This window comes from Impatiens glandulifera, chromosome 2 (genome assembly GCF_907164915.1).
Source record: "Impatiens glandulifera chromosome 2, dImpGla2.1, whole genome shotgun sequence".
Classification (NCBI taxonomy): Eukaryota; Viridiplantae; Streptophyta; class Magnoliopsida; order Ericales; family Balsaminaceae; genus Impatiens; species Impatiens glandulifera.
The window spans coordinates 66,619,144-66,636,120 of record NC_061863.1 but is presented as its reverse complement, the minus strand read 5'-3'; the positions used below and the strand labels follow the sequence as shown (position 1 = coordinate 66,636,120).

The 16,977-nt window shown below is 28.0% G+C and overlaps 2 protein-coding genes across 2 annotated transcripts; one reads left to right on the top strand and one right to left on the bottom strand.

Annotated features, from left to right (window-relative positions):
* LOC124924070 (calcium-transporting ATPase 4, plasma membrane-type-like) lies at window positions 1-8,098 on the top strand. The gene is made up of 7 exons (XM_047464119.1): window positions 1-250; window positions 4,740-4,794; window positions 4,863-6,790; window positions 6,881-7,036; window positions 7,116-7,287; window positions 7,353-7,654; window positions 7,725-8,098. The coding sequence occupies exons 1-7, from the start codon at window positions 80-82 to the stop codon at window positions 8,037-8,039; spliced, it is 3,099 nt and encodes a 1,032-aa protein (XP_047320075.1). The 5' UTR covers window positions 1-79; the 3' UTR covers window positions 8,040-8,098.
* A 1-nt stretch (window position 8,099) lies between these two features.
* Window positions 8,100-10,172, bottom strand: LOC124924071 (UDP-URONIC ACID TRANSPORTER 1). The gene is made up of 4 exons (XM_047464120.1): window positions 9,514-10,172; window positions 8,778-8,881; window positions 8,443-8,671; window positions 8,100-8,352 (listed from the first exon to the last, which is right to left on the bottom strand). Exons 1-4 carry the CDS (start codon window positions 9,958-9,960, stop codon window positions 8,206-8,208), a joined length of 927 nt encoding a protein of 308 aa, XP_047320076.1. The 5' UTR covers window positions 9,961-10,172; the 3' UTR covers window positions 8,100-8,205.
* Between the last annotated feature and the right edge of the window lie 6,805 nt (window positions 10,173-16,977).

Here is a 16,977-nt window from a genome sequence, read left to right as displayed (position 1 = left end):
CACCGATCAGAAAAGAGATTTTCGTACGGGCGTAAATAGGAAGGAAGGAAGGAAGATTAAATAATTAATAAGAAATTAGATGGATCGGCTGCTGGGAGATTTCGAAATTCCGGCGAAAGATCCTTCCGACGAGGATCTGAGTGGCTGGAGATCGTCGGTCGGTCTTGTTAAGAACCACAGCAGACGCTATCGCAACGTCGCCGATCTCGCCGTCAGAACCCAATCCAAACAGATCATCCGCCAAACTCAGGTAATTCGTTTTTGTTATTTTATTTCAATTCGCCGGCCGGCCGGCCAGGGAAACTCGTCGTTGTTCCATCACCGGCCTTATGCGATTCTATTACTGCCACACATAATGCATGACTCACATGAACCGGTGGACCCTACTTAGGGTTTTACTTTCACATAAGTTACTTTTTAAAGTACTAGCATTATTAAAATGTAGTAGTAGTACATATATATTAAAAGATAAATTATAGGTCACTAAAATAATTTTACATTAACGATTTATTTAACAACAGTAAACGGGTTTATTTTATTTGAAATAGTTTAAGTTAAAACGGGACCATGAGTTTTGAGTTAAAACAGGGATTTTAACTATAAGGTGTCAATGTCATTCCTAGTTTTAAAACTTGGTCCGATCATTGATCTTGTGAAGGACTACTTACTCTGGTTCAACCATGATCAAACTACACATAAAAAAAATAATTCAGACACTTAATAATCACTATATTAAATATATGAACATCAAAATAATATTAAATTACTGTTATCAACTTTATAATATATGAACATTAAAATAAGTCAATTTTTATAAAAATAAGATGACAATAACTTAAAAAAAATAAAAAAATAAAAAGACTTATCTGAATTATAAGATAAACAATGATTCAAATCAAACTACAACCTTTAATTATTGGATAACTATGCAAGAAACTATGTTGAAGTTATTATTTACAATGACACCTTAAATTGTTTTTATTCTAGTAAATTGCAGAATTAGTTAATTCAGATAAGAGGTGAGTTTGAGGTGAATGAAAGAGTTTGTCATTCTTAGTCATGTTTAAAACTAGAAATTGGTAATCTATTCACATGGAACTAGAAATAGGCAAACTCAATGAGAACCAAAAAATAGGAAGAGGGAAACTGATAGAGTGATAAGTGAAAAAAAATGATTTTTTTAAAAAAAAAGGATAAACTTGTTCGGTTAACCGGGCTATCGGATTTTCGGTCCAACCAACAAGTTGGCCGAATTTAACTGGGTTGATTACATTTCCAACTGTTTCATCAACCAAGCCCAGTTTGACGACAAGTTCACTGGATTTGTAGGTTCGACTTACGGGTGAGGTCGGGTTTCAAAATTATGATGTTGTGTTAGTTTTCTTTAATTAAAAAAATAAAAATTTTAAAATACTCATTTCTATTATGTTACCTTATTTCTTCATTAAAAAAAAATTAATTGTTGGTTTATATTAACTTATTTCATTTTTTTCAAAGAATTCTAAATTATAGGAAATTGATTGATTAAATGATAAATAAAAATATTGTTGAATTTTAGGATAAAATTATAAAATAAAATAAAATTAATCACTCCATGAAATGAGCCCTAAATAATAAAACTATGAATAAATTGTCTAAAGTTTAAAAGTCAAACAATTCACCCAAAAAAAGGCTACGAATTTTAGGAGTGATTCGTTATCTTAGATACAATTTTTTTTTTTTTTTGCTTGTTACACAAGTTGTTTATCATCTCATCGATGTAAGAATTTGTTATTTTTAAGAGTGGCTCGTTATTTTAGATACGAGAATTTTTGCTTGTTACACAAGTTGCTTATCATCTCATCGATTTAAGAACTTGTTATTTCTAAGAGTGACTCGTTATCTAAGATACGAGGATTCTTTGTTTGTTACACAAGTTGCTTGTCATCTCATCAATGTGAGAACTTGTTATTTTTATGAATGGTCGCTATCTTAAATATAAAGATTCTTTATTTGTTACTTGAGTTGCTCATTATCTCGTCAATGTGATAACTTTTGTTTTCTAGGAGTGAATTGGTTATCTTAAATACAAGAATTCTTTATTTGTTACCCAAGTTGCTCATCATCTTGGTGATGAGAGAATTTATTATTTTTTACAAATTGCTCATTATCTTTCGATGTGAGAATTTGATGAACTTGTTTTTTTCTTAGTAAGTTGCTCATCATCTTACGATATGAGAACTTAATTGTCTTGATGAGTTTTCATCATCCGTTCATGAAAACTCATTTGATATGTTGTTACTTATGAATAAGCAAATAATCCTCGTTGAGTCAACGAAGTCCCGATCCATGAGAATACACAAAATTATTTATAAAAGATTTTTAGATTTAAAATGTCAATCATTTATCTTCAAAGTTATACAAAATTTAAGATTTTTTTAAAATAATAATAATAATAATATTATTTATATGTTTTTTTCAAAATACAATATTTATATTAATAACTCATTCATGTAATTTAAGTAGTCAGAGTGATTTTTAAAATAAATTTTATGTTAATTTTCTAATATATATTAATACAAAAAATTGTAAATAATTTTCAGTATAATTATTGTTTTCATTATGAATATATTCTAAGTAGTTTGTGAAATATCTGAAAAAGAATGGAAGTTGATTGTGTCATATAAGTAAACAAGTCCAGTTAAGTTCGTATTATTTAAACAATTTCAAAATTATTCAAATATTATTTCATTCCTTTCTTATTTATAATATCACTAAATTTATTAATTAAAATACTAAAATAGTCAATATTTTAAATTATTATTATTTATTTTTTTTATATATATTAATTACTTTTTAAATTATGTTATCAAAAATAATTACAATTTAAAAAAATCATTAACCATTATTATTATTTTTTAAATATTATTTAAATAAAATTTATCAATAAAATTTTTACACAGTTACACAGCCTATTACAAATATTTGTAATAGGAAGTATAAATATTATAAGTCTATTACAAATATTTATAGTAAGAAGTATAAATATTATAAATAAAACTTACAACTCATTTTTTAATAATGATTTAAATCTAACCTTACACGACTAACTAAAAAATGAGTAGTACTAACCAAACAAAACTAAATTTTCAATGGCCAAGAAGAAAAGGTATTCTTCTAAAAGATAAATTCAAGAAAATATCTTAATAATTACATAATTTTGAGAAATGACCGGGACGGGATAGAATACGTAAAAATGATCATTTTGAACGAAAATATCCTTTTGCGTCGCGTGACGCGAAGAGATTACTGATAATGTTTGCAAAAATGAACTTACGTGATGCGAGGTTATTTTTGCAAACATTATCACGTCACGCAAGGTCATTTTTGCAAAATATTACGAGGTCATTCATTTGTGGTCATCCATTTGTGTGGTGCGAATGAGTATTTTTGTCTTTAAATAGGTCAAAAATATCGTTTTTATAAACTTTATCATGCCTTTGTTATTTCTCAAAATTAAATAATTATTAAGATCATTTCGACATATTTTCCTTCACATAATCAAATCACTTTTTTATTTATTATTATTATTTATTATTATTAGGCACAAAACAACTTGGCAAAGAATGATTTTAATTAAGGGCTCTTTTGATTTTGTATTTTTTAGAATTTTTTGAATTAAATTTTATTTTTTTAGATAATATAATCATGAAAAATGCATGAAATAATGTTTAATTATATATTAATTTTTATCAAAATCTCAACCATAATCTTACATATTATAAAAACCTACTTTCTCTATAACCCAAAACAAACAATAAAAAAAGTACAATAATACTAGTCAATAAAGGAAGATGCTGACAAATTACCCCAAATTTGCCTTTTTTATTTTGAGAGAAGTATTTTTCTTGGAAATGGATTTTGATTTATATATAATAAATATTTATTATTTATTTTGAGAAAAAGTCTATTTTATCATTTTTAGTTTTTTTTATAACTTTTAACATTCAAATCATTATCATCAAATTATTTAATTTATTACTTAATATATTATTATTTAAATATTATTAATTTTAAATATAAAAAACAATTTAGTAATTTATCTTAAACAATTTTTAAATCATAAAACTCCTAAAAAAAAATTAAGCAAACCCTAAATTGTATAAGAGTTTAATTGAGTTATTTTTCTTTATCATTATGGTTTTGATTTTCTTCATTCCATGCAAGCATTTTTTATTTATTTGTTTTTTTATCATTCTAGAAAAATGAATGTCACAAGGAAGAACTCTACGAAGATGAGAAGAAATTACTATTACTAATTAATTACTCGGAGCTTGTTTGATTTTTTTTAAACATTTTTATCAACTTTTTATCTCAATCATATTATTATCATTTTAACTATTAAATTATTAATTTTATCAATTATAATATTAAAATAGTCTTATTTTACTTTTATTAAATTTTAAATACAAAATATAACATTTTAGTAATTAAACCAATTAAAAACTCAAATATATATATTTTTAAACAATATATATATTTTTTTAAATGGTCACTACCAACACTCAATTATTAGTCTCCACTATTTGTTAAAACAAATATTAAGTATAAATGAAACTTAATCAAATAGTTAAGTGAAAACAGTGTTATTAAGAATTAAGAAGTAAAAAGTTATTTTCTATATTAATTTTTTAAATTAAATTAAACTAAAGTATATTTTTTTTATCTAACTATTAACCGTCACTAAATGTTGTTTACAGGAACGACTACGAGTTCTTCTTTATGTGCAGAGAGCAGCATTGAGATTTATAGATGGTTTGTATTCAATTATGAATTCCATTCTAATTATCATCTTCTTTATAAAATTCTTTTTTTTTTTACAGGTGCAAGTTTCGAAGAACAGCTTTCAGAAGAAGCCCAACAACAAGGATTCAGAATCCATCCAAATCAACTCGCTTCCATCATTCGAAACCACAACCTTAAACGATTAGAATCCCACGGCGGACCAAACGGAATCGCGAACAAGATCAATGTCTCACTGACCCACGGCGTCGATTCAAACGACGTACCAAAAAGACAAAACATTTACGGATCAAACACATTTGCCCAAAAACTTTCTAAATCTTTCTGGTTCTTTCTTTGGGAAGCATTACACGACATAACTCTAAACATCCTCATGGTATGCGCAGTCATTTCAATTATCGTCGGACTCCCAACCGAAGGCTGGCCGACCGGCATCTACGACGGACTAGGAATCCTTTTAAGTATTTTATTGGTCGTAACCGTTACTGCTGTTAGCGATTACAGACAGTCTTTACAGTTTCAAGATTTGGACAAGGAGAAGAAGAACATTATTGTTCATGTCACCAGAGATGGTTATCGACAAAAGATTTCCATTTTTCAATTGGTGGTCGGTGACATTGTTCATTTATCGATCGGCGATCAAGTTCCGGCAGATGGGATTTTCATATCGGGTTATAGTTTGTTGATTGATGAATCGAGTTTATCGGGTGAGAGTGAGCCTGTTGATATAAACAGAGAAAGACCTTTCCTTTTGGCGGGAACGAAAGTACAAGATGGGTCGGGTAAAATGTTGGTTACAACGGTCGGTATGAGAACAGAGTGGGGTAAGTTAACCGAAGCTTTAAACGACGGAGGAGGAGAAGACGAGACGCCATTGCAGGTCAAGCTGAATGGGGTTGCCACGGTTATTGGGAAGATCGGTTTAGTGTTTTCGATTTTGACGTTTACGGTTTTGGTGACGAGGTTTCTTATAAACAAAGGGATTCAAAAGGATTTAACGAATTGGTCTTTGACAGACGCGTTACAGCTTTTGAATTACTTCGCAACCGCGGTTACGATTATCGTAGTCGCGGTTCCGGAAGGACTGCCTCTGGCTGTAACGCTAAGTCTCGCGTTTGCGATGAAGAAACTAATGAATGAAAAAGCGCTAGTGAGGCATCTAGCCGCGTGTGAAACGATGGGGTCGGCTACTACCATTTGTACTGATAAAACAGGAACTTTAACGACTAATCATATGGTGGTTGATAAGATATGGTTATCAGGAAAGAATTTTGAAGGAGATAGATTATTATCATCTTTAGACTTATCAGAGAATTGTTTAATCATTCTATTACAAGCCATATTTCAAAACACTGCGGCTGAAGTCGTGTTGGGAAAAGACGGGAATCGTTCTGTTTTAGGAACGCCCACTGAATCTGCGATTCTCGAATACGGTTTGCTTCTTGGCGGAGATTTCGACTCTCAACGCCGCGAAATTGGGGTTCTTAAGGTTGAGCCGTTCAATTCTGTGAAGAAGAAAATGTCTGTTTTAGTGTTGCTTCCTGACGGTAGAAAACGAGTGTTTTGTAAAGGAGCGTCGGAGATTATACTGGGATTTTGTACTAACATGGTTGATATAAATGGAGAAGTTGTTTCAATTTCAGATGATGTTAATGATGTTATAAATAGTTTTGCATCTGATGCATTAAGAACTCTGTCTTTGGCTTATAAGGATATTGATGATGATGATCTTGATTATGAAAACAACGGAATCATTCCTGACAATGGATATACGTTAATAGCAGTTGTTGGGATTAAGGATCCAGTTCGTCCTGGTGTTAAGGAAGCAGTACAAATCTGTTTGGCTGCTGGAATTACAGTTCGAATGGTCACTGGTGATAATATCAACACGGCTAAGGCCATTGCTAGAGAATGTGGTATACTTACTGAAGACGGTTTGGCGATCGAAGGATCTGATTTTCGTAGCAAATCCCCCGAGGATTTGAAGAGTATTTTGCCTAAAATTCAAGTACATTTGTATATGATATACATCTTTTGATTCCTGTTTTTTGGTTGTTTGGTTTTTGTGTTTATCGGGTTTTTTCTGTATTCGATATAGGTTATGGCTCGATCCTTACCTTTGGACAAGCACAGGTTGGTTAGTAGTTTGAAGAACACGGGGGAAGTGGTGGCGGTTACTGGCGATGGAACAAACGATGCTCCTGCTTTGCATGAATCCAACATTGGACTTGCAATGGGTATTGCAGGAACAGAGGTTTCTTTTTAACCTTCTCAATGTAATTCTGTTTACAAATGAAGATTAGTTTGCATATGTAACTGTATTATTAATGCAGGTTGCAAAAGAGAATGCTGATGTTATAATACTAGACGATAATTTCAAGACTATAGTAAACGTCGCAAAATGGGGTCGAGCAGTGTACATAAATATTCAAAAATTTGTACAGTTTCAATTAACCGTTAATATCGTCGCCCTAATGCTCAATTTCGTTTCAGCCTGCGTCACAGGTTTTTTTTTTTCTCTTTTTGTTTCTAGTGTTGAAAACTTTCTAAAACGGAATTGAATTTTGCAGCGTCGGCTCCTCTAACCGCGGTTCAGCTACTGTGGGTAAACCTGATCATGGACACATTAGGTGCATTGGCTTTAGCTACAGAACCACCAAATGAAGGACTAATGAAAAGAAAACCTGTGAGAAAGGAGACAGGATTCATTACAAAGATCATGTGGAGAAACATCTTTGGTCAGAGCATCTACCAATTAATAGTTCTTTTCGTTCTAACATTCGACGGTTTGAATCTCTTGAAACTCGGAGATGTTTCCAATGGTACTAAGATTCTCAACACCTTCATATTCAACACATTTGTGTTCTGTCAGGTACGAAAATTCGTCATACAACAAACAAACAGACAACCTTGTCTATACTTTTTTTTTTTTTTTTCTGCAGGTGTTTAACGAGATAAACAGTCGTGACATGGAGAAGACAAATGTGTTCAGTGGATTATTCGAAAGCTGGGTATTTTTAACTATAATAGTTTCGACAGCTGCGTTTCAGGCTATTATAGTAGAGTTTCTTGGGGCTTTTGCTAGCACAGTTCCATTAAGTTGGCAGTTATGGTTATTAAGCATATTAATTGGAGCAATAAGCTTGCCTGTGGGAATCCTCTTAAAGTGCATCTCTGTTAACAAGACGGCTCCCCTGCTTCACCAGAATCACCACGACGGTTATGCGCCGCTCCCTAGTGGCCCAGAAATGGCTTGAATAAAGACAATGTTAATCGTAACTGAAATATGCGGAAATAAAATGACAGTTTTCATATTAACTGCTAAAGAAAATATTGTCGTATCTAAATAGAATAGCCGCTAATAATAGCACTTGTCTTAGAAAATAAATAAAGTTTGTCCGCTTAAATAAAAATCGAAAAATATCATTTATATCTTCGTTTGGTCTCGCCATAAGCCACCACCCCCATGACGGTCAGACTGTAGCCTGCAATACCGACGAAGGTTACAGGGTTTCGGAACAAGAGTATCGAGATCACAACCGCGACTGCACCTTTTGCATTGCCTAATACCTGTTGATACCATTAGTAAAACATAAATTTACTTTAAAACTGTTAAATGTTGGTGTGAAGAAGATTAGACAAATGATAAAAACTAAGAACCTGCAGTGTCAAAGCACTGGTATGCTTAGTGACCAAGAAGTTGGTTAAGTTGGCCAAATAAGCAGCTGCGGAATTGATAAAGAGGAGAAGAAACATGAATCTGTGTTTCTGTCCAAGTGCAACGGTTACATCAAGAACGTCTGGTTCCATTATAAGCGTAGCAGGCAACAGAACGATTACAGCTACAGGGGACATATACAATAGAAGATTCATAGAGTTCAACTTCTCCCTGAAAATCCAACCAAGATTTGATCATCAGCTTAAACACAATAGAAGAAACGGGCAGTTGATGGATCGACTTCAACTTTTCAGAGATTATAAATAGTTGTTTTTACCCTTCAGAAGAAAGTAGGATACTCTGAAGAACAGACTTGAATGCTCTTGCAGCAGTTGCACCTAAGCACATGATGAATCCAAACAAGTGAAAACCTGGCTCACCCTATACCACCAAAGGTAAAAATTGAAATCAAGATTACAGGGACAAAAAATGGGACCAAACCCGAATCTAACTCTACCTATTTAGGATGAGATTCTTAAACAAAAACGACAAATTCTACCTATTTAGGATGAGATTCTTAAACAAAAACGACAAATTGAAGTTCCTTTTTTTTCAATAGAGGACACAACATCTAGATGTTAATGAAAGCTTTAAATGGAAAAAGATTAACTATGACTCCAAAAGTAATCTGTTAATCACAATGTATACAGTTCAAAGCAAATCACCACAATTATAGTAACTGGGATCATAACTAACATAAGTGATGAACAAAGAAAGAAATGATTAAGAATCTTTTCATATGTTGAATCCCAATTAGGCATATGGATGGATCAAGAAACTTGCTTTAGTATAGTATCTGATTCAACAGCATAATGTTAATGTATGATCAATGGTCAATAGATAGAAGAAAGAAAACCCAGATCATTAACAGATCTGGAGTGTAGAATCAATCAGGTGCAATTTGTAACCATAGATCAAGGAGAAATATAGTTAAATAAATGACAATTGATCACTAATTTCAATGTAAAAGAGATAAGAAGGGTAGTGATGATTATTAAAGAAAGAAACAATACCCCACTAGCAACGACGACACCTGCAACAACAGGGATAAGAGCACCGTACGTTATCCAAGCCTCTCTCTTGAAGGTCATGAGATAGGCAAAGACGGCCGTGAAAAATGGAGTGGTGGCGCCGACGGCCTGATTGAAAGAGACGGGTAGATACCTTAAGGAGATATTACCGCCGACGACAGAGGCACAGAAGACAACTCCGAGGGTGGCAATTCTTAAGAACTGAGACCTAGATTTGATCTTCTGGAGTGGGACGAGCTTAAGAAAGACGATGGAGATGTAACTGAGGGTAGCGCAGGCGGTCATGTGACACATTGTGAGGAAAATCGGGAATCGGAAACCATAATTAGAGAGGAGAAATTTGTTGAGGAGAAGAACACCAATGTTGGCAGAGTACCAGAGGATGACGAGAGAAGATATGAAGACGCTTTCTTTCTGCAAGAGCGCCATTAATCTTCTTTCTCTTTCTCTCTCTGGTGATGAAGATGAAGTAGTAGATGTGATTTGGGTGTTTTCAAGCTCTAAATGGCAAAGTGGGTTGTTGTTGTTGTTTTCTTCATCATCATCTTCGATCGATCGACCAGCCCAATTCCCTTTGTCTCACTCCTTTATGTTTTCTTTCTTTCTTTCTATCACAGAAAGAAAGAGATGATGACCAAATCAAACAAACAGCCAGTTCATTTTTTTTTTTTTTTTTATTATTTAGAAACAACTTTAACCTAAAAAAAATATTGATTCTGTATTATTATTATTATTACCAATAAAAAAACCTATTATTTACAGTATATTGATATACAATTTTGTTTTTAACTCTTTTAAATAAAGTGAAGATATAAAAGACTATTATACCTTTATATATTAAATATTAAATATTTATATATTATATTATTAATTTATAATTTGTTAAAACTTAATAAATATATATATTTATAATTTCTCTCTTCACTTTTTTTTTCTATTTTATATCTATTTTTGTAAATAATGTTTGAAATTAATCTCTTAGGAAGTTTGTTATACTTGTACGGAAAAAAATAATTATTTTATTAAAAAATTGATAAAAGAAATTTGTTTGTGGATACTGTAATAAGAAAGAAAATGAAGAATCTTTACAAACTTTATAATATAATAGTAATTAGAAGGATAAAGTGGGTTTTTTTGTGATTTTTTTATATGTATATTTTGGTGATTTTTTTTTTTTTTTATATATTTTTGAGTAACGTGTTTAACATTTTATAAATTCTTATTAAGTTAAGTTATCCGGCATAATATTTAAGTATTATTATTTTCATTATTTATTTATTATTAGAAATATAATATTATTATTAATTGATTGTAACAAATATATATATAAATAAATAATATTATTATAATTTAATTAAATTATAGAAAAAACTGATAATACTTAATAAAAGTACTATTTTTATAAGTATATTATTTTTAATAATGAAAATTATAATATTAAAATTATTTATACTTAATTATATTACAATAGTATATTATATGTAATAGCTAAATAAATATATAAATTTAGTTTATTAAATAATAATAATATTAATAAAGAGTATAATATAAATTAAAAAAATAACTAACCTAATAAGAAGTTGAATCTAGCAATATTCACGAATTAGAGTCTCTATTCAAAACTCACCACAAAATATAGTGAAAAAATTATTTATCATTTTAAAAATACATTTCACTCTTTTTTTCTCCTTCTTTTAATTGATGAATTCCGTGAAAACCATTTTCATTCATCATCATATATATATATATATATATATTAGCTATGATTTATTTTTTATTTTTAAAAGATTATATTACATAATTTATCAATTAAGTTTTTATTTAAAAATAATAATAAAAACAAAAATTTAATCTAGATAATTTACAAATATACATTTTTTAATCAAAAAATCATAAAATTCAAATAACCATAAGTAAAACAAGCTCTTAAAAAAAAATACAATAATAAGATTATTTATAAATGAATATTTTATTACAATTTTTATATATAACTCTAAATGGTTTGGCAAAATATTCTTACAGTATCCTTATCCATTACCCACTTTTTGATCATGGTCATATCATGACAACACCTTTATGACCAAGATTTTGGTCATTATGTTTATCCATGACCAATTAAATCTTGATCATGAATTAAAAAATAATATTTTTATTTTTAAATTAAAAAAATAATAAATAATTTTTAAATATAATAATAATATTTAATTTCTAATTTTTATACCTAATAATATTTTTATACATATTAATTATGGATAATTATAAACAAATGAGGATAATTAGTAAAAATAGAGAAAATTGTGATTTTTTTGTGCTCCGAAATATAGCAAGAGTGGTCTCTATTTATAGATCTCGAAAAATTATGAACTTTGATATAATTTAAAAAAAAAATTATAAATAATATTAAAATCGGATTTTAAAGATAAGAGATAAAGAAAATCTGGGTAACCAATCAAATGCTAACAAATGACAGCATTTGATTAGATGACTTTGGTTGTGATTTTTATCATAATATGACAAAAACAAAGATCCAATGACTTGATTTTAGTTTTGGTTATGGAATGACCAAACATTTGGTCATGATAAATTGACATGATTATCCATGACAACATCATGACCCATTATTTGGTCATGGATAAAGATGGTTTTACTCTTTAGAGGGTGGAATAAACTCAAAGACAATTGTGATTGGAAAGTTGTGATTGGAAAATTGTGAACGGAAAATGACTGATTTTTGGAGTACCAAATGTATCCAGTTAAAAAGGGTAATTCTTTATGTTTCGTGTAACCATATTGTGTAATCCCCTTAGTGAAGTAATCGACATTTACGATAAATGGAATTCCTCTAAACTTAATCACATTCTTGATTACTTATTTACTAATAAAGTAATTAAACTTCCTATTAGTCAATTATTAGTCAATTATGTACCAAATTTGAAAAATATAATATAATATATCTGATATTATCACAATATAATAAATTGTGATAATATTAATATTATATTATAATATTTTTTATTTTTTTTTAAGTTTAATTAGGTAAGATATTATTCTAATATACAATGATAAATTGTGATAATATCAATATTATATTAGTTTTTTTTATAAGTTTAATCTAATATTTATATATTAGATATAACCTATATCATTCAAATATGATTCTAATAATATCTTACAGATATATTATATTATATTCTACAAGATTAATTTGGAATGTACTAATAATGATGTTTTTTTTTTTTAATTATAGTTATGCTAGTATACATGAATCAACTATTAAGAACAATGCTAATAATCCCTCGTCGTCAACACCTCCTAATCATAGGCTTTGTAAATTAATTTGGGGACTCAAAGTCGTTCCTAAGGTTAAGAATTTATTTGAAAATGTTGTTTCTATTGCTACAAAGGAAAATTGTTTTAAACGTAAAATTATTGATTATTATATTTATCAATTTGTAAGAAGGTTAACGAAAGTTACGAAACTGTACACATTATGCATTACGTGATTCTAGTAATGTGATATAGAATTTGAAATGACATACAAAAATATTGTAGGATGGAAAGAAAATGAGAAAATGAGATATGGAATTTGAAATGACATACAAAAATGATTCTAGAATGGAAAGAAAATGAGAAAAAACACCTGAGGGAACAATCAAGATTAACTGAATCAAGGATCGAGACAAACAAACATGTGATTCATCGCCCTCCAACCATTTTGGAGTTCCACTTCTATTCAGATCATTTAAACACAATTACCTTCTCAACAACACAAACACAAGTAGAAGTAGAAGTCATAGGAAGGCCCCTCTAAATCAGAATCGATAATTCTTGAAACAACGTTCTCATTGAATCTAACACAAATGTAGTAACTGTTATCATATTCTCTAAGCATCCCTCCAAAGCTTATATTTTTCCGATTCTCGAAGACATTCATCTTATATTCTCACGCTCAACCCCGAATTCAAGGTTCAATTTAATCATCGTGAAATTAACCATTCGACTGACTGGATCGCAAACCATTGTAAATTCTTTGGAATTATATTTTCTTATATTTCTAATTTATTGGACCCGCTTTCGGTCATTATTTGTAATGACATTTCTAGTTAATTTTCAAAATAATTTATCTTTATAAAAATAAATTATAATTTTTAAATAAGTTGGGCTCTACTAAATTTTAAAACATAAAGTTCATTCATAATAAAATATATATTTATATTCTTAACTTAATCGTTCAATATAGAGCGTAAAAAAATTGGCAAAAAAGTCCTCTTCCATTTTATTGTGAAGTTTCGTCTTCAATTTCTTCATTATTGAAAATGTTTGTAATGTTGTAGCAGTAAAAAAGTTATACAAAAGTCCTCTTCCGTTTGATATGATTCAGTTTATACTCAGATTATTTGTTTCTACTTATTCGCCAAAAAGAAAGGTAGAGAGAAAATACGTTTAAACACAAAATGTGTTTTGGTTATAATTGGTGCGTTAGAAAGAAAATTGGTTTAAATTCAAAATGTGTTAAAATATAATTTTTGCGTTAACTTCGCAAAATTATTTTAATAGATTATTACACTAATGCGACCCTATACTATTATAATATATAAATTTTGTATTGCCAAAATTAAAATACATGAGAATCATCTTTCCAAAATTAGTATGATCCAATTAACATGAAAATTATGTCTATTTCACACACAAAAAAAAAAAAAAAAACTTAAAATGCAGGACAATTTCATAATTAGTACATTAGTTGTTGGATGAGAGGAATTCCACACTCCATATTCTTTTCTCCCCGGATGTTTAGTCTTCGGTCAATATAGTTAGCCGACCCGAGTAACCAATGCAATTGCAGGGCCTCCATTTTTATAAGGCCCATATTTTAATATTTAATTTTTTTTTCTTTTAATATTAAATATATATTATAAAAATAATTTTTTTATCTCTTTTTTAGTCTCTGTATTATAATATATTAATTATTTATATTTTATTTTATTAATTAATTTTTTATTATTATTATTTTAAAAACCCTAAAATTTAAATTTACATAAACCCTTAAATTTTCATTAATATATATATTATAAAAATAATTAATATATATATATATATATATATATATGCAATTATGAGGTAAGTGAAGTGTCAATTTTTAATGACTATAATAAGGTATACGAAAGTATAATAAATTGAATTTCCCATGATATATTAAATGAAAATAATCTTATTTATGTAAGAGATCATACTTGGTGTTCAATTTCTTTTGAAATGATATATGAATAGATTTAAAAAAACACCACGGCTTGTTCCAATTTCATTACTTTTAAAGAGCTTATAAAAAGAAATTAATTAATTTAATTATCAACAATATTAAAATATCTATTATTTATTTTTTGTTATATATTTAATTTTATAAGTCTTCAATATTAACAAAGTTATAAATAATTTATATCCAATAAGTCTTAACTGTATTTTACTTTCTTTTTTTTATAAATAAAGAACAGACAAAATAAAATAAAAAGAAACAAACAAGGAACTCACAGACTCACAGTAATGCTACTCCTAAACTCTTAGGTGAAGGGAATATGAGGGTAGTTTAGGTATTCCTTCTATATTAAGAAAGAACCAGTAAAATAGTAAAAAACCCTATCCCAAAAAAGATGCTTATTATAGTATTAACCTCCCAATTTAATAATACATATAGTTATTTTTCATAAGAATGTATCAAATACATATAGGTTAAATTAGCTTTAAATATGACCATTAAAACATTACCTTAATTGTTACTTTTAAGTTGGCACGTTATTTTAACCTTATCTGTATTCCTTATATATTTCTGTAATAATTTTATATCAGATTGAGTGAGACTCTTAATTATTTTTGGATCTTGTAAATAAGCTATTCAAAGGGAAAACAATAATATTTTTTTTTTGAAAGACATAGTTGAGTTACAAAATAGCTTATAAATTTCACAGATCATTTATTTTGTAAAAACATTTGATATGAAAATATAATTATAATTAGTGTTAAGATAAATACACAATTAGAGTAAATAGTTTAGTGTCAAAAGTTTGGACTAATAAATTTATTATATTATTTATTTTTTCTAAAAATGTCCATAAATATTAAAAACGAAAAAATCTTTTAAGTACCGCTACAAAAAAAAAAATATGACATGAAGAAAAAAAGGTACTCAATAAGTTATTGAGCTCAATCCTCGGAAATAACGATTAACTCTCCAGGCTTTTCTGAACGAATATCAGAAATCGTCGTAATAATAATATTATGAAATATATGTCAGGCGACTATGATTATTGAAAGTTTGACAATTTCTCTCCACCAAAACTTATTAATCGGTATTCTTAAAAATATCAAATTAAAAATATTAGATTAAAGACAATTAATTATATATATATATTTTTAATTTTAGGAATTAACATTAAGCATTACAATCATAATCTTAATCCAACTAATCACAACAAATTATATTTATTTTCAATTATTTAAATATTTGATCTATAGTGTTTTAGATATTTTTTTGTTTAACTTTTTTTTTTAATTAGTTTTATCACAATTTTTTTAACTATCAAATCATTTAATTGATAGACTAAATACCAAAATATTATTTTACTTTAAAATTTTAAATATAAAACCAATGTTTTAATAATTTAATCAAATTAATCTCAAATAACCATTACTTTTATTGAACAAGTTTCTAAATAATCTCATAAAAAATAACCCAAAATAAACAAATTGAAAAATTATTAAAATAAATATATATTTTAAATAATATAATTGATAAAGATATATTCAAATAATTAATAAGAATAATACCTTTAATTTAATAAAAAAATTTTTAAAGGGAGATAATAACTAAATAATATTAATTTCTTAAAACTAAAAAATTAAAACATAAAATTGAATTACTGTCTTTTTATTAATTTTCTTGTCAATTAAATAAAAATAAATCATTAACTAAAATATTTTATATTTAATTTATTCACTAAAGAAATCTATTTCTGAAATATTTATATAAAATTTTAATTGATTTAAATAAACCGGATACTGTAGATTAGCAAAATGATCTTAGTGGCAGTGTTGTAATTGGTGTGGTGGTGAAATCAACTATGATTGTTCTTATTGTACTAGTATACGCCTTATCATTTAAAAGACGATCAGAACCAGCCTTAATGTGGTCCCTACAACAATGCGTAGGTTTAGGATAAGTTTGAATGAACTTATATTCAATTTATTCTTTTCAATTTATTTTCAAGTAAGTTTTATAGGATTTAACTTATTCCTTTGTGGAGATAAAAAGAAAATATTCTTAATTTAAACAGTATTTAATTTTAATTTTATTTACATCAGTTTACTACCAAAAATTATTGTAACAAATTATAGATTAAATGTCGAATCAAACACCCGTGTAACATAAGTAAAAGTTTAGTCAACGGGTCA

What these genes read in the sequence shown, in the direction of transcription:
- LOC124924070 (XM_047464119.1), top strand. Translation starts at nt 80, where the DNA reads ATGGATCGGCTGCTGGGAGATTTCGAAATTCCGGCGAAAGATCCTTCC. An exon ending in AGCATTGAGATTTATAGATG is followed by an intron (nt 4,795 to 4,862) that starts GTTTGTATTCAA and finishes TTTTTTTTACAG; the next exon opens with GTGCAAGTTTCGAAGAACAG. An exon ending in TGGGTATTGCAGGAACAGAG is followed by an intron (nt 7,037 to 7,115) that starts GTTTCTTTTTAA and finishes TTATTAATGCAG; the next exon opens with GTTGCAAAAGAGAATGCTGA.
- LOC124924071 (XM_047464120.1), bottom strand. Translation starts at nt 9,960, where the DNA reads ATGGCGCTCTTGCAGAAAGAAAGCGTCTTCATATCTTCTCTCGTCATC. An exon ending in GTGTCGTCGTTGCTAGTGGG is followed by an intron (nt 8,882 to 9,513) that starts GTATTGTTTCTT and finishes TTGGTGGTATAG; the next exon opens with GGTGAGCCAGGTTTTCACTT. An exon ending in ATCCTACTTTCTTCTGAAGG is followed by an intron (nt 8,672 to 8,777) that starts GTAAAAACAACT and finishes TTGGATTTTCAG; the next exon opens with GGAGAAGTTGAACTCTATGA.